The 19,831-nt window shown below is 33.5% G+C and overlaps 1 protein-coding gene across 8 annotated transcripts; it reads left to right on the top strand.

Moving 5' to 3' along the window:
* The first annotated feature begins 1,833 nt into the window (after positions 1–1,833).
* On the top strand, positions 1,834–12,055 carry LOC108219883 (phosphoribosylglycinamide formyltransferase, chloroplastic). 8 transcript variants are annotated; one of them, XR_001806626.2, is made up of 7 exons: positions 1,837–2,340; positions 3,310–3,421; positions 9,388–9,564; positions 10,626–10,752; positions 10,851–11,043; positions 11,275–11,466; positions 11,726–12,055. XR_001806626.2 is itself a non-coding variant. In XM_017393443.2 (5 exons), the coding sequence occupies exons 1-5, from the start codon at positions 1,986–1,988 to the stop codon at positions 10,962–10,964; spliced, it is 885 nt and encodes a 294-aa protein (XP_017248932.1). In that variant the 5' UTR covers positions 1,837–1,985; the 3' UTR covers positions 10,965–11,216. The 8 variants fall into 8 exon arrangements, 1 of the variants encoding a protein (XP_017248932.1); XR_010292229.1 differs by having other exon boundaries at positions 11,275–11,592; XR_001806625.2 differs by having other exon boundaries at positions 11,275–11,643.
* Positions 12,056–19,831: the final 7,776 nt, after the last annotated feature.

Genomic DNA, 19,831 nt, shown 5'->3' with positions numbered 1-19,831 from the left:
AGTGTACACACATACTTACATATATTAACAAGTGGTGGAGTATATATACACACATACTTACATTCTCGCACAGAGATACACACAACATTTGTGTGTGTGTATAATGCAAATAAGTGTATCGTGCTTTCTTTTCTTGGCAACAAAAAGTGTATTAATAGGTCTGATTGATGGGTTTTCTGTTTGTTTTCTCTCTTCAATTCTTCCGCTGCATATCTTAGGGAGGGAGAGAGAGATCAAGAAGAGAGGATGGTGATAGAAGAAAATATTGTTGTGATGGATTAGCTAATACTATTTTAATTTTAATTTTTTGTATTTGCCACGTAAGCATTGACTAACGGGTATAAGTTGACTTTTAACAGAAGGATCCGAATCAGAAAAATTTGAAAGTTTAACGATCGCATTATTACAAATAATAGGTTAGGGATCTAGATAATAAACAACCTATAATTTAGGGACGCTAGGTTAATGTGTATAGTGATACAAGTCGAAGAAGTAAAAATAGTTGTGCCAATGCTCCCAATTATTGCAAGCACCATATTCCTCAACACATGTTTGACTCAACTCCAAACTTTAACAATCCAACAAGCGAACACCCTGGACAAAAATGTTCTTGGAATTCACGTCCCTAGCTCACCCATCCTGGTAATTCTACTCATTGTCATGTTTTTTGCAGTGCCCTTACACGACCGCTTTTGTGTCCCAAAAATTTGATAGGATTTCCTATAGAAAATCCGACAACTCCAGCGTATTGGAGTTGGACATAGTGGCTGGATATGTGGAGACAAGATGCAAGCGTGTAGCTGTCCATCATAACATGGTGGACTCTTCCAACCCACTCCTCATGAATGAGTTGTGGTTAGGATTCCAATACGGTGTATTTGGAGTGGCTGACATGTTTATATTGGTAGGGTTGCTAGACTTCTTATACTCGGAGAGTTCAGCTGGAATGAAGTCATTAGGCACCACTTTCACGTGGTTTTCATCATCTTCCGGCTACTTCGAAGCATGACGATAGTGAACGTGGTTGATGATGTGAGTGACAGATATTTAAAAGCAATAACTTGAACAGGGATAAACTAGCTACGTACTTCAACTTGTTTGCAGTTTTGAGCATTTTGAATTTTGAATTTTGTCTGCCGTGTTCGTCTTAGAACGGATACAAAGATGTGGAAGTGAAGGAGGTCGAGGGTAAGAATAAAGAGAACGGATACAAAGATGTGGAAGTGAAGGAGGTCGAGGGTAAGAATAAAGTTCAAATTGGGGATTGGGATAAGCTATTTATGCCAAATTATTATTTGAAATTTTATTTTTGAGCATGGTGTTGTTAACGTTGATACTCATTAACAAGTTATGTTAATTGGAATCCTTATTGGTCTCCATTTTATCAGTCTCCCTCCCAACTATCTGCACAAGGCATAACTTTCGAAATAGTTGAGTTCAGTTTCTGACACTTCAAATTTTAAAAATGAATGTTGGTTTTCTTACGATGATTTAGTTGAAATGATATAAAGTTGCAACTATGCAATCACGGATAACTATCACAAATTGTGATACCAGCGATTGTCATATTGTCATGTTATTAATTTAAATTAAGTAATTTGTTATATAATTAAAGATAAACTTTACTAAATTAAAGATTGTCATGCGTAAAATTTGCTACAAATTGTGATTTTTAAAGTTTATCTTTAATTATGTAACAAATTACTTAACAAGTTAGCTCAAATATAAAAATAATATATATGGGCTAATATATAATAAAATCATAATAAATTTCTAAAAAACACCAATTTCCGATAAATTTCGGAAAAATCGTTGATAAATATTATTTTATCATCCGACGAACTCGCTCACCACATTCGCCCAAGCCAGAGAACAAACGAGACACGCCAGGGCAAATCAAGTCTTTCCCGAACAACGATCATTCATTACGGCGGTCCGACCAAAGACCTTATTCTCCCTTCATCCGGAGCTGCCGTTACTTTTTCATGGAAGCTCAAGCCATAAATCCTCATTTTTCCACAACTCTAAACTCTATAAATCCAAACTTTCTGGCAAAAATCTTTCCTCGATCCCCAACTCGGGTTTCATGTAAAAGTCCCAATCTTTCGTTTGTTCCACAATTTGGAACCTCTTTGAAGAAGGGTGTAAGTTTGAGAAGCAGCTGTTTTGTAAAAGCAAAGATGGGTTGTGATGGCGGTGACGAATTGGGAGAAGGGGTCGGCAGGAAAAAGCTGGCTGTTTTTGTATCCGGGGGTGGTTCGAATTTTCGGTCTATTCACGAGGCCATTCTTGATGGAAGAATTAACGGGGATATTGCTGTTTTGGTGGCAAGTAAAGCTGGCAAGTTTCTTGCAATCTAGAATTTTTGTGTGTGGATGTTTTCATTTTTTTTTTTTAGCGTTTGATGAAATATTATAGTCTAATTCTCACAAAGCTTGCATTGCTCACAGTAGACTAATATTTATTCTTGCCTCTCAATATGAATATTTTATCTCTTTGCTGTGTGAGAGCACGTAATGAATAATTTAGTCAAATTTATAGCTTGATAAGAAATATTATCAGCATTGATCAGGTTTCTACGAGATCTGATACAGAGTATTTTAGCCAGTCATTGTGTGATCTTTTGCACCAACAGTGATACATGATTGCATAGTTGGAGTTGCAGTGTTGATTTATGATTTCTTTGGCTCATTTTGGATTATACATGTATGATGTATGTGTCTAGTTGTTATTGTAGTCCGCAAAAACAAAAATGGATGTGTGTGGATAATGATGAAGGGTTTTTTTTGTCACGAGCTAGATAGTAGGCGCAGTATGCAGTTTCAACTATGTATTAATAACGAGTCTCCAAATAGACCATTTTTTTTGTAACAAAGTTTATGGTTAGTTACATTTGATATCTATCTTCATTTGTCTTTTCAGAAGTCGGAACTTGGACATCTTTGTTTACGTTGCTTTTTAACAGTCATATTGACAGTCAGGTTATAAGGTAATAACAGTTCGGCTTGGCGTGATTAGAGTTTAGAGGACATCCATGAGCCGAAACAACTTAACTCTTACCCACTGTCTAGTTTTGAATGGATCGTTACTTTCCGCCATTCAAACAATTCATTGACTTAGCCACTGTTGTGTATACTTGTTATTACCACAATAGTATTTTTCTTGGACTGCTAGAAGTGTTGATTTCTTCCTTTATCATTGATAGTATACCAGCTTTAAATTATGCTCCTCACTCAAGTCGGATACGATGTATCCGAAAATGGGTCAATTGATGATATGTTCTTCACTAATTAATTTCTTTTCTCGCAGAATGTGGAGGTGCAAATTATGCAAGAAAGAAGGGAATACCTGTCATTGTATTCCCTAAAACAAAAAGTGGATCTGAAGGTTTATCTCCACATGATCTCGCAAATGCTCTGAGGTCCGTTTCTTCTTCACTGACAAATATATTGCATAGGCATTTTTATGCGTTTAACCTTCAGTGGCTAGTGTTAATAGTTTTCTAGTAGTTCACTAATCACTGCTTTTTTGTTCAGTTTAGTTTTAGGCAAACCTTCTGTAAAGACACTATTTAGTATTACCATGCTCTTGTTTCATCATATTTTAGTTTATTCCTTACTAATTCAGTTTTTTGGAGTCTTGCAGAATTAACTTTTATAAGTTAATGCTATGTAGTAGCACTACTATAGATATGCATTAGACACCGTTTAAACACCGATGTCTCTGTAAATTTCGACCAATGTCTTCGAGTGTGATGTTATATATATGGTCTTTAGACATCAGTCCTAACCCAATGCCAATTGTAGGATCAAACATCATTTTTCTCAAAAAATTTGATGTCTTTTGCTGAAATATTACAAATATATTACTTCGTTTCAACATGAATAATTTATTATTACGAGATATAGGACCCCTTCAAGGCTTCAACACATAAGTCACATCGTAATATGAACCATATGCATCGTTTTTTCTAAAAAAGTGATGTTAGAAAGACAGTAGAAACCGTCTATATAGAAGGTGGCTGATGTAAATAAATTCTTTAACATTGTTTTCAAGATAAGAACTGATTAAAATTACATTCTAACATCAGATTGTAAAACTTGTCTAATACTCCCTCCGTTTCAAATTAGATGTCCACTTTAAAAAAATCACACAGTTTAAGCAAAGTGGTTGTTCACAAATTAATTGCATTAAATGATCAAAATATGTGGAGTGATATTGATCTAGGAAATATAAATAAGAGATATGTGGAGTAGAATTGACTTTGGAAATATGATTTTGTATTGAAAGTTGAAGTGGACAAGTAATTTGAAACAATTTGTTTTTTTGAAAGTGGACATGTAAATTGAAACGGAGGGAGTATCAAATATAAATAAGACATCGTTATATTTAAAATAACAGTTATCTTTGATAATAAAATGATGTTAAATATACATCAAGTATTGTCTCCAAAAAGGACGGATGTTAATAGCCCTTTTAATATCTCTTTGAATTTGAATATTGATGTCAAAGTCACCTCAGATATCATTTTCTTTTCTGAAATGAGTTTTAAAACATTGGGTTTTTTCATAGAACGGATGTAAAATATCTTTCTAACATTAATCTTTATAATTAATTTAATATCAAATATTTATAAGGCATCGTTATTCTTGGTGTCACCGTTGTTAAAAAGCCATTAAACATCGATACATTTTAACATGTAGTATTCCTGTATATATGTGCCCGAAAAACTCAAATTAAAGAAATGTACCCAAATACCACTTATTATTACCTAAATCCAAAAATCTAGCATATCACTACATTAACCAAATCCAACATCTATACATATCAACCAAGATCTCAGAACCAACTACAGAGTATATAAGTTGCATCTGAAACACCCGAAAATCTAAGTTGCACGAGGTATGTAGGAAGATCAATTTGTTCTTCAAAATTGTTTAGTACTGCCATTGAAAATGGGACTGAAATGCCACATATATCATATTTTTGCTTAGAAGGTAAGCTCTTGCTTGTTGGTGATGGTTGCCTATTTGAGGCCCTGCTCCCCTGAGAAGCATTTAATTCGAATAAATTGAATTTTATAATAAATTAACAGATATAGAAAGATAGAGGGGGGAGGGGGGCTAAACAGTTAAATCTGTACCAAGATGATGCTACAGGCAGACCAACGTATTTACTAGAGTGACCAATTGGTGGAGAGCCCCTCACACTGCTTTCCGGAGTTTGCCAGACAAATTATGCCAATATATTTTGAGAAGAAATATCAAGGTTCTGCACCAGAGCAAAATCAAAAAAGACACGTCATGGTCACAGTCTATATATGTTGGTGGCTTATAGAGTTAAACCTTAATTACTAATCATATTGTCTAAAGAATTATGTATGTAATTCAGTATCCCCATCATAGTGCAACTTGTGCAGGAGACTTACCGAGTTTCTCCGCAATGATATTGACAACTAAACTCTCAGGGTCTTGACTTTTGACAAATGAGATTCCTGAGGACGCCAAGGCGGACAAAGGTTTTCAGGTGCAAAACTAACTGATCCCTTTTTCATGCTAATAGGTTAGTAATTATTAACCTATTAATTATTTATCCTCTTATCTATACAGTGATACAACATAGGTCTGCAATTAATAAAAAAAAAAAGAAGCAAAAAATAGCTAACACCAATTGTTTAAGTACCTGCAACTGTGTCCTTATTGCGTTCTGCTTGCACTTTCCTGACCACTACTCCAAGTTTTCCTTTTTTCTGCTTCTTTCTGTGACATCAACGAAAATAATAGTAAACCTAAGTGCACTATCATTTGCAAGCATATTAAACAAGTCCATTATGATATAAACTGGATAAGCAGTATAAAAGAACATCAGAATAAATAAATAAATTGATACATAATCGAGCAATAAACAACATATTTATAACAAAGATTTATTTATATTAACCACATGTGCCACTCTTCCGCATCTAACAAGATCACTAGTCCACCAAATTACCTGTCTCGCCACTTAGTGGTCACTTCTACATTGGACAATTTTAATGTTAAATAAGAGAAAATAAATTTGATGAGGAAAAAAAAATCACATAAAACAAGCTATAAGCCATGAAAAGCAAAACCGGAAGACCTCTGCTGCATACATCGGCGGAGCTACTTGACAGAAAAAAGTTACAACAATGATTGTTGTAGATTGTCCTAAGGTTAGAACCAAAATATGAAGACAGCAGACACATAAGGTGAACCTACTGTGACTAATGTAGAGAATTTTGAGATTGTTTATTTTTAAAAAATAGTGGGACAATAGTGATGTGTATCAATCTGAAAACACACCTTAGATATCATATGTTTAATCTGTTTCATGTGATCTGAAACTCACGGCCGTTGGGTAGTAGATCGGCTATGTCAATCAAAAATTCTTGACCAAACTCAGCACTCATAGATATGGGATCCACCCCCTGCTCGTGTGCACTTTTGATAATCTGCAGAGGTTAAATCTCCACATTATATATAATGGTCGCACAAGGCACAACCTTATAAATTAATAAACAGCTTTTTTTTTTTTTTGTGAAGAATACACTGACATTCTTCTATTACAATCCTATAAGAAAAAGAATTCCTTTTGTATATAAAATCATGCATACATGGTGGAATTTTTGCAAACAGAAAGGATAATTTCTGTATCAATCAAAAGAAAATGTATAATGAAGTTGATATTATGCAACCAAATCAGTAAGACAACAATTTGTAGAAACGGGAGCGACCAATTTTAGCTGATATACTGGTCTAAGAACAACATGATATAATTTTATGATTCTAGTGAATCATGACATAGATGACTGATTCCTTCTACCAAGATATAGCTAATTGTGAATAGATAATGGAAAATTGTTCAGGCAGTACATTTTAGCTGATACTATAATACCGATGTTAAATAGCCACCAAGTAACTGATAAAGGAACACTTACGCTTTCTAGGTTGTAACCATTGTTATCAAGTCGACGACTAGTCGACAAGTCGTTTTATAGAAAAAGTCAAGCAACGACTTATTTAGTCTGGCGACTTATTTTCAACATATCGGTGTCTCCCTAATCTTTGTATCATTTCAACTTCACATTATTATTTCCTTCCTGTCACTACTTGTTGGCTCCAGGCTATGTAATATATGTATCATTTTCAACATATAAGTATATCCCTAATCTTTGTATCATTTCAACTTCACATTATTATTTCTTTCCTATCACTACTTTCTGGCTTCAATTTATACGTGAACTAACAATCTGCTACGTCGCATACATCTCCCTGTAGCTTATTATCTTTTACTTTTGATTCAAACTATAAACTGATGTGTGTTCAACTATATTTTATATATTAAATCTAGTAAAAATATGTATAAGAATGACTTGTCGACTTTTTACGACTAGTCGGGCGACTTGTCGACTAGTCGATTCCAAGGTATCCGGGCGCCAAGGCTCGACTTGGCGCCGTAATAAGCTTGGTTGTAACATATGATTCCATTATATCTTTATAGCAGTTATGCACAAGATATGAAAGAATAATGCACAGAAATAACACAATTAAGTATATACTGAATGAAATCGCTGTCAAAATTAAGGACCTCAATCAATATGCATATTTCTATACCCAGACAGCTGCTTTCCAAAATCAAGAGCTCCACTTGCTGTTGCTAAAACCTCTTTTCTCTTTTCTTCCTGCTCTTTAGTTCTCCTATTTGCATGAAATGTGTCATAACAATACTCTGCACCAGATCCTGGTAAAAATAAAATAATATTAACATCAGCACTATATTTGACTCGGCCCATCTCTGATAATTTAATAACATACGTGTATATAATCTAAATTCAATGAAGGTGTCATGATCCAGCTGTACACTGAATTATCGGACTCCGATAATTAGTTTTACAAGTTCAATACATATATACGTATATATAATCTAAATTCAATCTGTTTATATTATATTAAAAGAACTAGTATCTTTCCATTCAACATTAATATTAAAGTCGAATTCTAAAGAACTGCATTCTTTTATTACATAGCGTAATGTATTCCAGATCCCTGATACAGAAGAACTACTCGAGGACTATCAAGGGATTCGTATGGATATAATCTACTGAGAAACTCGCCAGAGATACTGTAATCACTCTATTGTGTAAGAGTTAACGGTTGTCATCATCGAAAACCTCTACCAAGTTAATTTACATTCCGCCAATACAAAGCCAGAGACATAATCTCTACTCATGTAATGCACGTCAGAATGTAAATTCTTCTCATACCAGAATTATACTTCAATATAAAGAATCCACATTTTTTTTTAATCATAATCCAAGCAGATATGGAGATAAATTATTAAACAGAAATAGCACAAACACGGAAACAACAATAGCAATAGCAGTCCTGAATGTTTCACAGTAGTGGAAAGAAATTAAAAGCAGATGGCTGCATTATAAATATGCACGTAGATAAAAGATAGTATGAACTTACAGAATAAGCTGCAAGGGGTTATATATGAGAAGAGACCCTATAAATTTCAGACGAAATAATCAAACAAACCATCAACTATGTTGTAACCTAAGATAAAATAAAAAGATAAAGAAGAAGATGCACTAAGATATATACCATGAAGAAAGAGATAGAGATAGAGAAACGGAGACCTGTCTTACTAATTGAAACCCTAAAACCCAATTGAACCAATCCAAACCAAAAAAACCCAATTGAACCCTTTGAAACTCTCAAATCCACTCGAACCAATTGAGATTCTCCGAGCGACTTTGTAAATCCAATCGGCCTTCTTTGAGCTAGTACTTCCTTCCGGGTCTTCTTTATAAATTAAACGGAATTAAGATAGAGTTAGTGTGTTTGATATCGATGGTGAGAGAGAGACGTGGAGGGAGAAGAAATAGGGAGATAGTGAGAGAGATCGAAAGATGGAAGGGAGATTGAGAGAGAAAATGAGAGGTAAGAGAGAGACGAGATGGGGATGAGAGTCATTACAGAGAAAGAGGGAAAGGGGGCTGAAATTATTTGGGTAACTGGTTAAGGGGGAATGTTTGTGAAAAAGGTGGTATATTTTGGTGTGATAAAAGGGGGAACAAAAGCCGCGTGTTTTTTTTCATTTTTAAATTGAAGATAAGATATCAGTCATTTTAAATACTAATGTCTAAAGTGCTCTTTAACATCAGTTTTTCGATGTTAGAAAAAATTTCAACATCGGTGGTTTTTATAATTGATGTTAAAGCCCCAATGTTGTATCTACTTTTTCTAGTAGTGTAGATATATATAGTGATATGTTCTTGTAAATTTTATTTTGGCAGAACCATGATACTGATGTATCAGTGCAACATTGTTTTGTTGGTAATAGATTTTATTTGTTAAACAGGAAGTGTAAAGTCGACAATATTCTGTTAGCTGGATATTTGAAGCTTATACCAGCTGAGTTGATTCGTGCTTATCCGAAGTCCATACTAAACATCCATCCCTCTCTTCTTCCATCTTTTGGAGGTAAAGATTACTATGGCATGAAGGTGCATAGGGCTGTCATTGCTTCTGGAGTAAGGTATGACTTGTCTTTTGTGAAATTTAGTCTTTCCGTCACAAGAGACATTTTCTTCTCTCTAACTTTCCCTCAGTTCTTGCTTATGTGCAAATTTTAGTCAGATGCTTCTTTTTTATGTGTCTTACATAGTTGGAGTGTAATGATTTGAGATGTTTAACACTTTCACTCTCAATGTTTTTGGCACACATTTTGTCAAGTAAACATGTTGAAAGTTATGCTTTATGATACCATTAAAATTCATGCTAGTCCCTGATACTTGGTTTATGAATTATAAGACTTCACCCACGTTTTATTTTATTGTTCTACGTATATTCTATGTTGATCGGGCTGGGGTATGGAGTGGGGGACACTGTCATAACTCAATAGTTTTAGACATTGGCTACAAGGGACCTATTCTTTTTTTTTTTTTTTTGTGGACATGGGTGAGTGGAAATATTACAATTTTATAGTAAAGAAGTGTATTGGATAACATATTGTAGCAAAAACATAACACTCAAATATAACATGTTAGTGTAGTTTTTTAGAAGACTTCACGTATTAACAAGTGGTATATTCTTAAACATATTATATGAAAATTTTGTTTCCAACACACGTCTTTACATCAATACTGAAGGGATTTCGTCCTTTTATTTTTTGCTCCTCTTTTTCCTTTCACTTCTTCATGGTCTTTTAGTTGCTCAAAATTTCGTATTATGCCGTGCTACACAAGTACATGAGGCAATAAATAAAAAGCCAGACTAACATCGTATATGTCTGTATGACTAGAAAACAGAACTAACTTAATAAACTAGTTTTCTTTCGTATTATGCTGTGCTACACAAGTGCATGAGGCAAAAAATAAAAAGCCAGACTAACATAGTATATTTCTGTATGACTAGAAAACAGAACTAAATAAACTAGTTTCCTTGCAGAATAACTGTAAAAAGTTTCTTAGGAATGCTTTTACTTTAAAAATTGTGGAGTTCAATATATCTGCACAAACAGTAGTTTAGAACCACCTACGTTGGAAGCATTCAGAGGACTTATGACTTATCCATTTTATTTGATGTGTGTTAAGATAGATACTCAGGGCCCACAATCCATTTTGTTGATGAACATTATGACACTGGACGTATCCTTGCCCAGAGAGTCGTTCCAGTGCTTCCTACTGATACGGCAGAGGAGCTGGCTGCAAGAGTTCTTCAAGAGGTCTTCGAATTTTGAGCACCTCAGTAATGAAATTAAAGTCATAATGGCTCCTAACCTTTCTCTTTCACATTTTACTAACAAAGTAAATTCTTTGTCAGGAACATCAAGTATATGTGGAGATAGCTGCAGCTTTGTGCGAAGAACGGATTATCTGGAGGGAAGATGGAGTTCCTCTAATCCGGAGCAAGGACGACCCTGATAAGTACAGCTAGTGGATCACATTCTATATCATCAATTTTGCACAAAAAGAAGCTCGCGTCGCATTTTTGCTTTTAAGCATCATGCATCAGGGTAAATTTATCTCCCTGTGATCTGTGAATTTCCCCCTTGCAAGGTTTTAAGATTGTTCATGTTAAGCATATTTATTAGGCAAATAATGTGACATTGTGTAACTTCGATGTACCATAAGAGGCGAGCCTTCTTCTTTTTAGCAAATCAGTAACATGAATTGTATTGTTTTTTAAGCTTGGTAGTGCCAACTATTTCAAAATCAGTGAACACTTTTGTTTCTATTGACTGTAGTAGCAACCAGATGGGAGCATGGTATACATAAAATTTCAACATTGATAAGGAGCCCTAGCCAAATACTGCTGATTAACATGGATGGCGAAAAGACAATGAACTTTTTGTACTAGCAAACTGAAACAAGCACCTTTTGAGAACCGCTTGCTTGTTCAACATTTAGAACTGGAAGCCTGCTCCCATTCTGCTAAGGTTGGTCTTGATACCAGAATTTCTCCCAAATATGACTTTAGCTAATGGTGGGAAGATGGTTAGAGAAGTTGTGACTTGCACAGTTCTAAGTCCCATATTAAGGCCCAGTTTGGGGTTAAGCTTTTTGTGAGTTAACATTTGTTTACCAAATGATATCAAAACAAAAATAGAGAATTTGTAAGTTTTGTGAGTTAACATTATATCAAAAAGTTATAATTTACTGATTTGTGAAATTTATTTTGAATCTACCTTTTGGCAGGGACAAGTTTTGAGTTTGTATTACTATAAGGTACTCAAGAAAGCATTCTAGCGCATTTGTATAACTTTCCCTGAAGGTCACTTCAGTAGCATTTGGTAATATTCAAAATCAGGACATGCCACTTCCTTTTCCAACCCAAATGCACTTGCCAAAATAAACTTTCTGCAAAGTTATGTCGTTTTTGTTTTCTAATTTATTATTTTAGGGCTAGGCAAGTTATACGGTATGTATTAAGGGAAGTTATAATTATCTTTGGTTGTACTTTTATTTGTGATGTTGAGTACATATAGCTGGGGTGGCAAGTGATATAGGAATCATTATATAATTCTATCTGATTCTGCAAGTAGTATAGAATGCTCCTGGATGCTAGTTGCAATGCATTTAACTGCATATTATTATTGAGTTTATAGGATATAAGTGAGTGATTATCTTATTCCCTCGCATGAATCACAAGATTCACTGATAAATTGCACAATAGTGTTGCTATGTCGTTCTTAAACAACTTTCAAGTTCATAAAAGGCTAGAAATGAAGGTCATTAATTAAGTTGCTATGATGACGAGGAAATAACACTTGGTAGCCGACTGATTTGAACATATGTTCTTGTCGTATGTTTAAAGACGAGCAAAGAGTCTATATTTTAAGTACTAAATTTTTTGTACAGGTTTAACAAATAGGAAAACATATTTTACTAATAATTTAGGACTTGATTTTTTATCGACAACCTTATGTACTCGGTGTAGAAACTACAACGTTTTGTGTTCAGAATAATTATTTTGTACGTTTACGGGTTTACTAGTTTGAAATGGTCGTTGTTAGGCTTTTGTAATATTTTGCTATATCAGTACTGCTGTACTAATGCTACAGTTGCTTCATTTCTTGTGGCATTGGTTCGGGTCTTATAATACGGACCAGGCGATCAGCTGTATGCTTCTTGGATTTGCACTAAATATATAATAATGTACTGTATTAGTTTATTTTTTTGCTAAATATGTAATGGTTGGGATTGCAGGCTTAAATATTTACTTTCATAAACTTTGAGTTGGAACATGGCTTTTGGAAGCGACACTTCCACAGTAAATTATACTCATTAGTACTGTAGTTGTTAATATTTGTGATGCTTTCGGAGTTTCCAGACCATTCGCTTAAATTGGATAAAAAACCATCATTTGTCATTTTTAGGCTGAAGTTTGTATGATTTTTACCTATTAAGGCTTAAATACCATGAAAGAAAAAAAATTATAAACGTTGATTCTCAATGTCAAGTATAACTTCATACATATCAAACCTATTAAACATGGCTAAAAAAAGTTGGGGTGCTTATATGTATAAAATTTTAATTTTGCTACATTTATTTTTGGATGCTTAGAGCAAGTCCAACAATGTTTTAGGAAATGCCTTATAAATACAATAAAATAAAGTGTCCCCGTGATTTAGGACATCTTTTTGATACATAAACTCCAACAACATGCCTTATAATTATGCCTTATTATTAAACTAATAATTTATTTGAATTAGTATTGGAAGGAAGCGAAAAAGTAAGAGGAGAGAGATGCATTCAAATGGTGAGCAGTTAATATTTTATTGTGAAAAATGATTTAGGACATACTTAGTAGTGTCTCAAAAATGAGGCATTTGTTGGATGTCCTGGTGGTTTAAAACACCACTAGGATATTATTGGAGCACACATTTCATCCAAACATCTTAAATTTTAATTTAAGACATCAATTTAAAGTATTGTTGGACTTGCTCTTAAGCCCCGAGCCCATGCCGTATCCGTCCTGCACTCCTGCTCATAGTTAACATGCATTTTTACTTGCTCATACTGTATGTAGCAATCTGGCACAAGCCATCATAGAATGACTTCTCTCTCGACACTGTGTAAAAAAAAAAAAAAAAAATGACTTCTCTCTCGACAAGTCTGGTGATACACAGTGGCGGAACCAGGATTAATTTTGACCCCGGGCTGAACTATTATTAAAATTTCAGCAAAAAAAATTAAAAGTAAATATGCATACCTTAATTGCTTAAATGATGACATCTTTACTGCCTTTTTTTAAGAAAGAATGGATGACAACTAAATTCTACGATTTTGCATATTTTGATAGCGTTGGAAGATAATTTCATCGTCTATGTCTTTAAATATGGTCTTCTCGATGTAAACCATCATGTTAAGTGGGCTACTTTTATATATATATATAATATATATATATATATATATATATATATATATATATATATATATATATATATATATATATATATATATATATATATAGGCTCATGATCAAATAGAAACCAATTTTAAAATAAAAACTAGAAACCAATACAAGTTAGTGATATTCTCAGTACAATTTAGTGATTATCTCTTTAGGATTTAGTGATCTGTGCTGTAGAATTTAGTGAAAACTCAATCTCCAGATATTAACCAGCTTAGAATCTCCAGATCTGTTCATGTTTTCGATTCAGATGGTGGTGATAGTGGTGGAGATGGTGGAGGTGAAGGTGGAGATGGAGGAAAGATGATTGTAGCGGAGGTTTGGGCGGCTTGAAGTAGGGGGTTGGAGCGTTGCCGGAATAGTGGCGGCTCCGCCTTTGAAGTTGAGTCGAGGTGGAGAAAGAAGTATGAACGAATCTGAAGGAGGTTGAAGCGGCGATTAAGATGGGCCTGGTGAAGATGGAGGTGTGGAGGTTGTGTTGTTAAAGAAATAATGGAGGTGGAGGTGGAGATGGAGATGGAGGTGGTGGTTATGGAGGGGGTGGGCGGCATAGAGGTGGTAGTGGTTATGAAGGAGGCGACGACGGAGGTGGTGGTAGTGGAGGTGGGGTTGGTGAAGATGGAGGTGGGTTTGATGAAGATGGAGGTGGAGATGGGGTTGTTTAAAAATTTAGTGGTATTTGCTTTAGGATTTAGTGATATTTCAGTTTGGTTTTTAGTTTCTAGGATAAGGAGGTTTCTATTGGAGTAAAACTCTATATATATATATATATAATCATTTTTCAATTTGTCCCCGGGCTAAAAATTTAAAATAAATAAATTATACTTATTATTTTTTTCTCAGCCGGGGCTGGCGCCGGGGCTAGCCCCCCCTTGGTTCCGCCCCTGGTGATACATGCATCCCACCTTGTTCTTTAGCAAGAAATTTTCTCTGGAAATTATCTGGGGTGCTCATGTGATGTTCATCAGGGGTGAGTAAAAAACCGAATAAATTCGAAACTGAAACTGACAAAAACCGCTAGAATCCGAACCGTGTTAAACCGAACCGAAACCGGATTCGAAAAATTTAACGGTTTCGGTTTTGGATAGGAACCGATCCGACAAAAACCGAACTGATCCGAAATCTAAAATAAATTATCATATACTCCCTCCATCCCAAAACAGTTGTCACATTTCTATTTTTGTTGGTCAAATTGACTAAGTTTTGACCAAAGATTATAAATCAATCATTCATTATTTTAAAAAACCGAAAATTACATCTTAAAATAGATTAAAAGTTATTTCCGGTGACATATTTTTTTTATTTTGTCAATTATAAAATATTAATAAATTTCAGTCAAACTTTAGTCAATTTGACCGGCACAAAACCAAATGTGGCAACTATTTTGGGACGGAGGGAGTATATTATTTATAATTTATATAAAATCTTTAAACTTACACATCTATACAGTAATATTAAAGCCGAAACATTAAAAATTTGGTCAAATTATGGGCCCATTTATATAATCAATTATCTAATGGTGTCATTGTAAACGTAATATTATAAATCTATACTATACTATATATATATATGGTCATTATACTATTAAAACTCGGTCGAGTTTGGTGATCCAGCTGATATTCGACCCACAGATCTCCTTAATTTATAACATGTTATAATATACTTTTCATTATCTATTAAACCAAACCATTAAAAATTAGTTTAGTACAATCTGTCGGTATTTGGGTTTACGCGTCTCTTTAACTTATAATATGTTCTATATTAAATTATTAATTTTAAACATTTTCATTAAAATATAAATGTTCGAACTAATTTTTAATTAGTCATTTGACGGACTTAACTATTAAGAATTTATTCAGCAATTAAAAATAAAAAATTTATTTAACCACATTATTCTATCATAATTTTATTTACATAATAAAATTAATTAAATATAAAATATATACGGTAAAATAACAAATATTATACCCGTGCTTTGCACGGTTAATAAGCTAGTATATATAAGTTTACGAGCTATTCATCTTTCTTACTATATTAAGCCTAGCAGAGGAATACTATAAATTGGACTCCGTCTAGTGATCATAATTGCCGGTGCTTCCAGTGCTCTAAAGCACTAACAACTAGGTCACTTGCAGCTTGCAGAAGCACTAAAACACTAGGTGCTTCTTTGATATTCAGGGTCGACTTTATTATTGTCTTTTTATTTTCCGGTGTCCAATGAAGATGTTGCAGCTTAATCTTTATGTTCATATGCAAACTTAGATAGTCTGCTAGGAAATAGTTTGGGGCAAGAGAGCATTAAGATGTATTTTTGAGAGCGAGTACATGTGCTTTAGGAACTGTAATATTGCAGAAAGTAAACTTATAAACTTGTATTTTTGAGAGCAAGTACATGTGATCTAGGAACTGTCATATTGCAGAAGATAGATTTGTAAACTTATTGAGTTGCAGACATGCAGTGTATATTAGATTTTATTATTCTATAATAAAATATTGTATTTTTGTTGTTGAATAAATATTGTAATATAAATTTCACATATTTTGAATGAAGAAAGAATTCCATATTTATTTTTTATGTATGCAGTTTTGTAACCGAAATCGGACTAATTGTAACCGAACCGAGAAATAAAAAACCAAAACCGAACCGTAACTGATTCGGCGATTTCAGTTTTTAATTTTAAAAACCGAGAGTATGCGGTTTCGGTTTTATCATAAAACCGCACCGATCCGGCACCCGCTAACCCCTAAATTGTTCATCACCTGCTAAGGCACCCTGCATGGAAATCCGTGGCAATTATTAGACTCCATGGATGGTGTCTTGTTACTGTTCATTTAAGCATTGTATTGTATCGGGATTTATGTGTTGCGCAAAGTCAGCTTAGCGGCAGTGATTAGGGTTAAAAATGGGGCGGGTTGGGGGTGGAGACTTCATTTCCCAGCTCCGTCCCATATATATTTTTTTTGTTCCGTCCCCGCCCCATTCCCCGCAGGGATTTATTTTTAATCGCCATCCCCGTCACACCGGGGATTTAATATAATTTCGCCCCGCCCCATCCCCCTGATATAATATTACACTTTAAACAATTATTTTAAAATTTAGTAATTTTTTCTTCAAAGTTTAATAAAAATATACTAGACATGTATATTAAAAGTAAAAAACTAAATATAATAGAAATCAAAGAGACATGTTATACATTGTAAAATTATAATTTTGTGTATTATAAAATAATAATATTAAATATAATATATATATATTATATTAAATATAATTATTTATTTATATTAAAGATATGCGGGGTCGGGCGGGGAATCCCGCGGGGATTCAACAAATACCATACTTGCCCCATATTTTGGCGGGGCAGAAAATCATTCTCCGTCACTACCCCATTCCCCATATTAGCGGGGCGAATCTGCCCCATTCAAGGCGGGTTGGGGCGGGTTCCTCATTTCTCCCACTCTATTTTTAACCCTAGCAGTGATTATCAAAATCTAAATGTTCATGTTTAAAGATATGTACATACAGTTAAACCTCTTCAAAATAACGTTGGGACCAACAAAAAAAATTATTTTATCGAGTTTATTACTTTATTGAAAGTAAAAATACACTATTTACATTATGTTGGTACTAGAAAAAAATATTATTTTAATGAGGATATTATTTTATCGATTATTACTTAATCGAGGTTCAACCGTTGAGGAGACTAGTCATCTTTTGACTTGTCCAAACAATAAACAAAATAACTCGAATGGGATTTCATCATATTAAGCACTAACAATGAAAATTAAAATTAGCCAAGTAGAAGATATAAGCATGATCAGAAGTGTCTAAGAAGCTTAATATATAAGCTTAGAACTGAGTTTACACCGTTAAAAGGGTTCTAAGAGAAATTTGATCTTATATTTATAAACTAATTAGAAAATATTTTTCGTCAAAATAAAAAACGGAATGTCTAACTTGTGCACTCAGGGTAGAGGATAAGTAACCATTAATGTATTATCTTTAAAGTTGCAGGGTTATCTGTGTATATATATAAAACCACTTAAACTTTACTAAAATATTAATTATACATTTATTTTTGATTTATCTTTTAAATTTTATATTTATAATAAAATAATATTTTATTTAAAAAATGTGAGAATATAGAATAATATTTTTGTCATATTTATATGACAATTTTTAATTGATTTCATCCCACAAATAATATTGAGGCCCCCCTGCATATACACAAATTTTCTAATTAAAATAAGCCTTCTACCTAAAATCAGCCAATTTGATATTTAATTATAATTTTGTGATTTTTATTATTTTAACATTATTAAAAAATATAAATTATCAGAATTATAATACATCACATAAATAAACAAAATATCAAATTTATTTTTATAAGTGTGAACGTTTGAAACTACAGCTCCATAGTTAATAAGCATCAACTACAAAAAACTAGGAGTGGCAAATGCTCTAAACCTGTGCCCTGCGCCCTAAGGGCACAGGTTAGCCAAGCCCAATAAAAAAACTACTCCATATGTGTCACTTTTGATTTGGACACGTATTTTTAGGTGGGTTGACCGGGTAGTAAAAATTATTATTTTTAATTGATTTTTTCTGTGAATTAAAATTTTGATTACATATTTTTATTCAGAAAAAAATTTTCAAAAATAATATTTTTAAGTATATGATCAAAACATTTAAAAATGTGTGTCAAAAAGTCAAATGTTATATATTAAAAAATCAAGGAGTAGGAAATATTTTGAGATGCTCGTGTAACCCATACTTGTACACAGTGCCCCTTCCAAGTAGGGGTGTCAATGGATCGGATCTGGATCGGATCAGGCATGATCCATATCCTGATCCGTTTAATTTTATCGGATTCGGATTCGGATCGGATTTCAACCGGTTTTTTTAAAACACGATCCATATCCTAATCCGTAGGATCACGGATTTTCGGATCGGAGCTCCGCTCCGTTTATATTTAAACAAAAAAAAAGTCTTCACCTATAAAAATTTGTTAGAATCACTTATAATAATAATTTATAAAATCAAAATGTAGTGTTTTAAAATACAAAAACACACTTGTTCAAATATTAGAAGTCTTTAATAAATTCCAGAAGTTTAGGATTTAGAAACACTACGTTAACTCTGGCAAAAAAAAAACTACGTTAACCTATAAATATTCCAAGTCTTCTAATAAAATATGAGAAACTTAAAATTTAAATAAGTTGTACTAATGCAACTCAAAACTCTCAAACCAAATGTTTAATAAGTTCAACTATCCAAATTCAAATGCTCTCTAATTTTATTTATTTATTTATATATGTAATATCTTAATAGAGTATATATACACACACACACATATATATATATATAAATATAAATATAAAAGAATAAATAGATATATAAGTCGGATCGGATTTTTTTCGGATCGGATCGTATTAAATCTATATCCTATACATATCGGATCGGATATATTCCGGACCGGATATTATTTTAGATGATCCATATCCGCTCCGTTAGCTCCTGGATCGGACCGGATATCCGATCCATTGACACCCCTACTTCCAAGCCGCCAGCAGTCATCCTCAATATCTTACAACGGTTTTTCTATGATGTGCTCATGGCCACACAATAAGCACAAAATTTGATGGTTTTTCCTTGTTTTGATTGGTTTACACCTTTTTAATAATGATGACCCCCCTGCATTTACACCAACTACACCAATCAAAACACACCAAATTTATGAGTTTCCGTGCTTAGCATGTGCCAACAGGCACACACTAGACAAACCCATCTTACAATATACATATATTCTCTCAAGCGCTCCCAACCAACCGCCCTCAGTATCTGAAAATGTACCTAAATCCTCTCCTATTACATTAAATGTATTCTCTCA

This window comes from Daucus carota, chromosome 5, assembly GCF_001625215.2.
Source record: "Daucus carota subsp. sativus chromosome 5, DH1 v3.0, whole genome shotgun sequence".
In the NCBI taxonomy this organism is placed as follows: Eukaryota; Viridiplantae; Streptophyta; class Magnoliopsida; order Apiales; family Apiaceae; genus Daucus; species Daucus carota.
The sequence above is the reverse complement of the archived record's forward strand: the minus strand, read 5'-3'. Positions and strand labels throughout refer to the sequence as shown.

Excerpts from the sequence above, each read along its gene's own strand:
- LOC108219883 (XM_017393443.2), top strand. The coding sequence starts at position 1,986 with ATGGAAGCTCAAGCCATAAATCCTCATTTTTCCACAACTCTAAACTCT. Across the intron at positions 3,422-9,387 it reads GATCTCGCAAATGCTCTGAG|GAAGTGTAAAGTCGACAATA; the intron begins GTCCGTTTCTTC and ends TTTGTTAAACAG. Across the intron at positions 9,565-10,625 it reads GTCATTGCTTCTGGAGTAAG|ATACTCAGGGCCCACAATCC; the intron begins GTATGACTTGTC and ends GTGTTAAGATAG.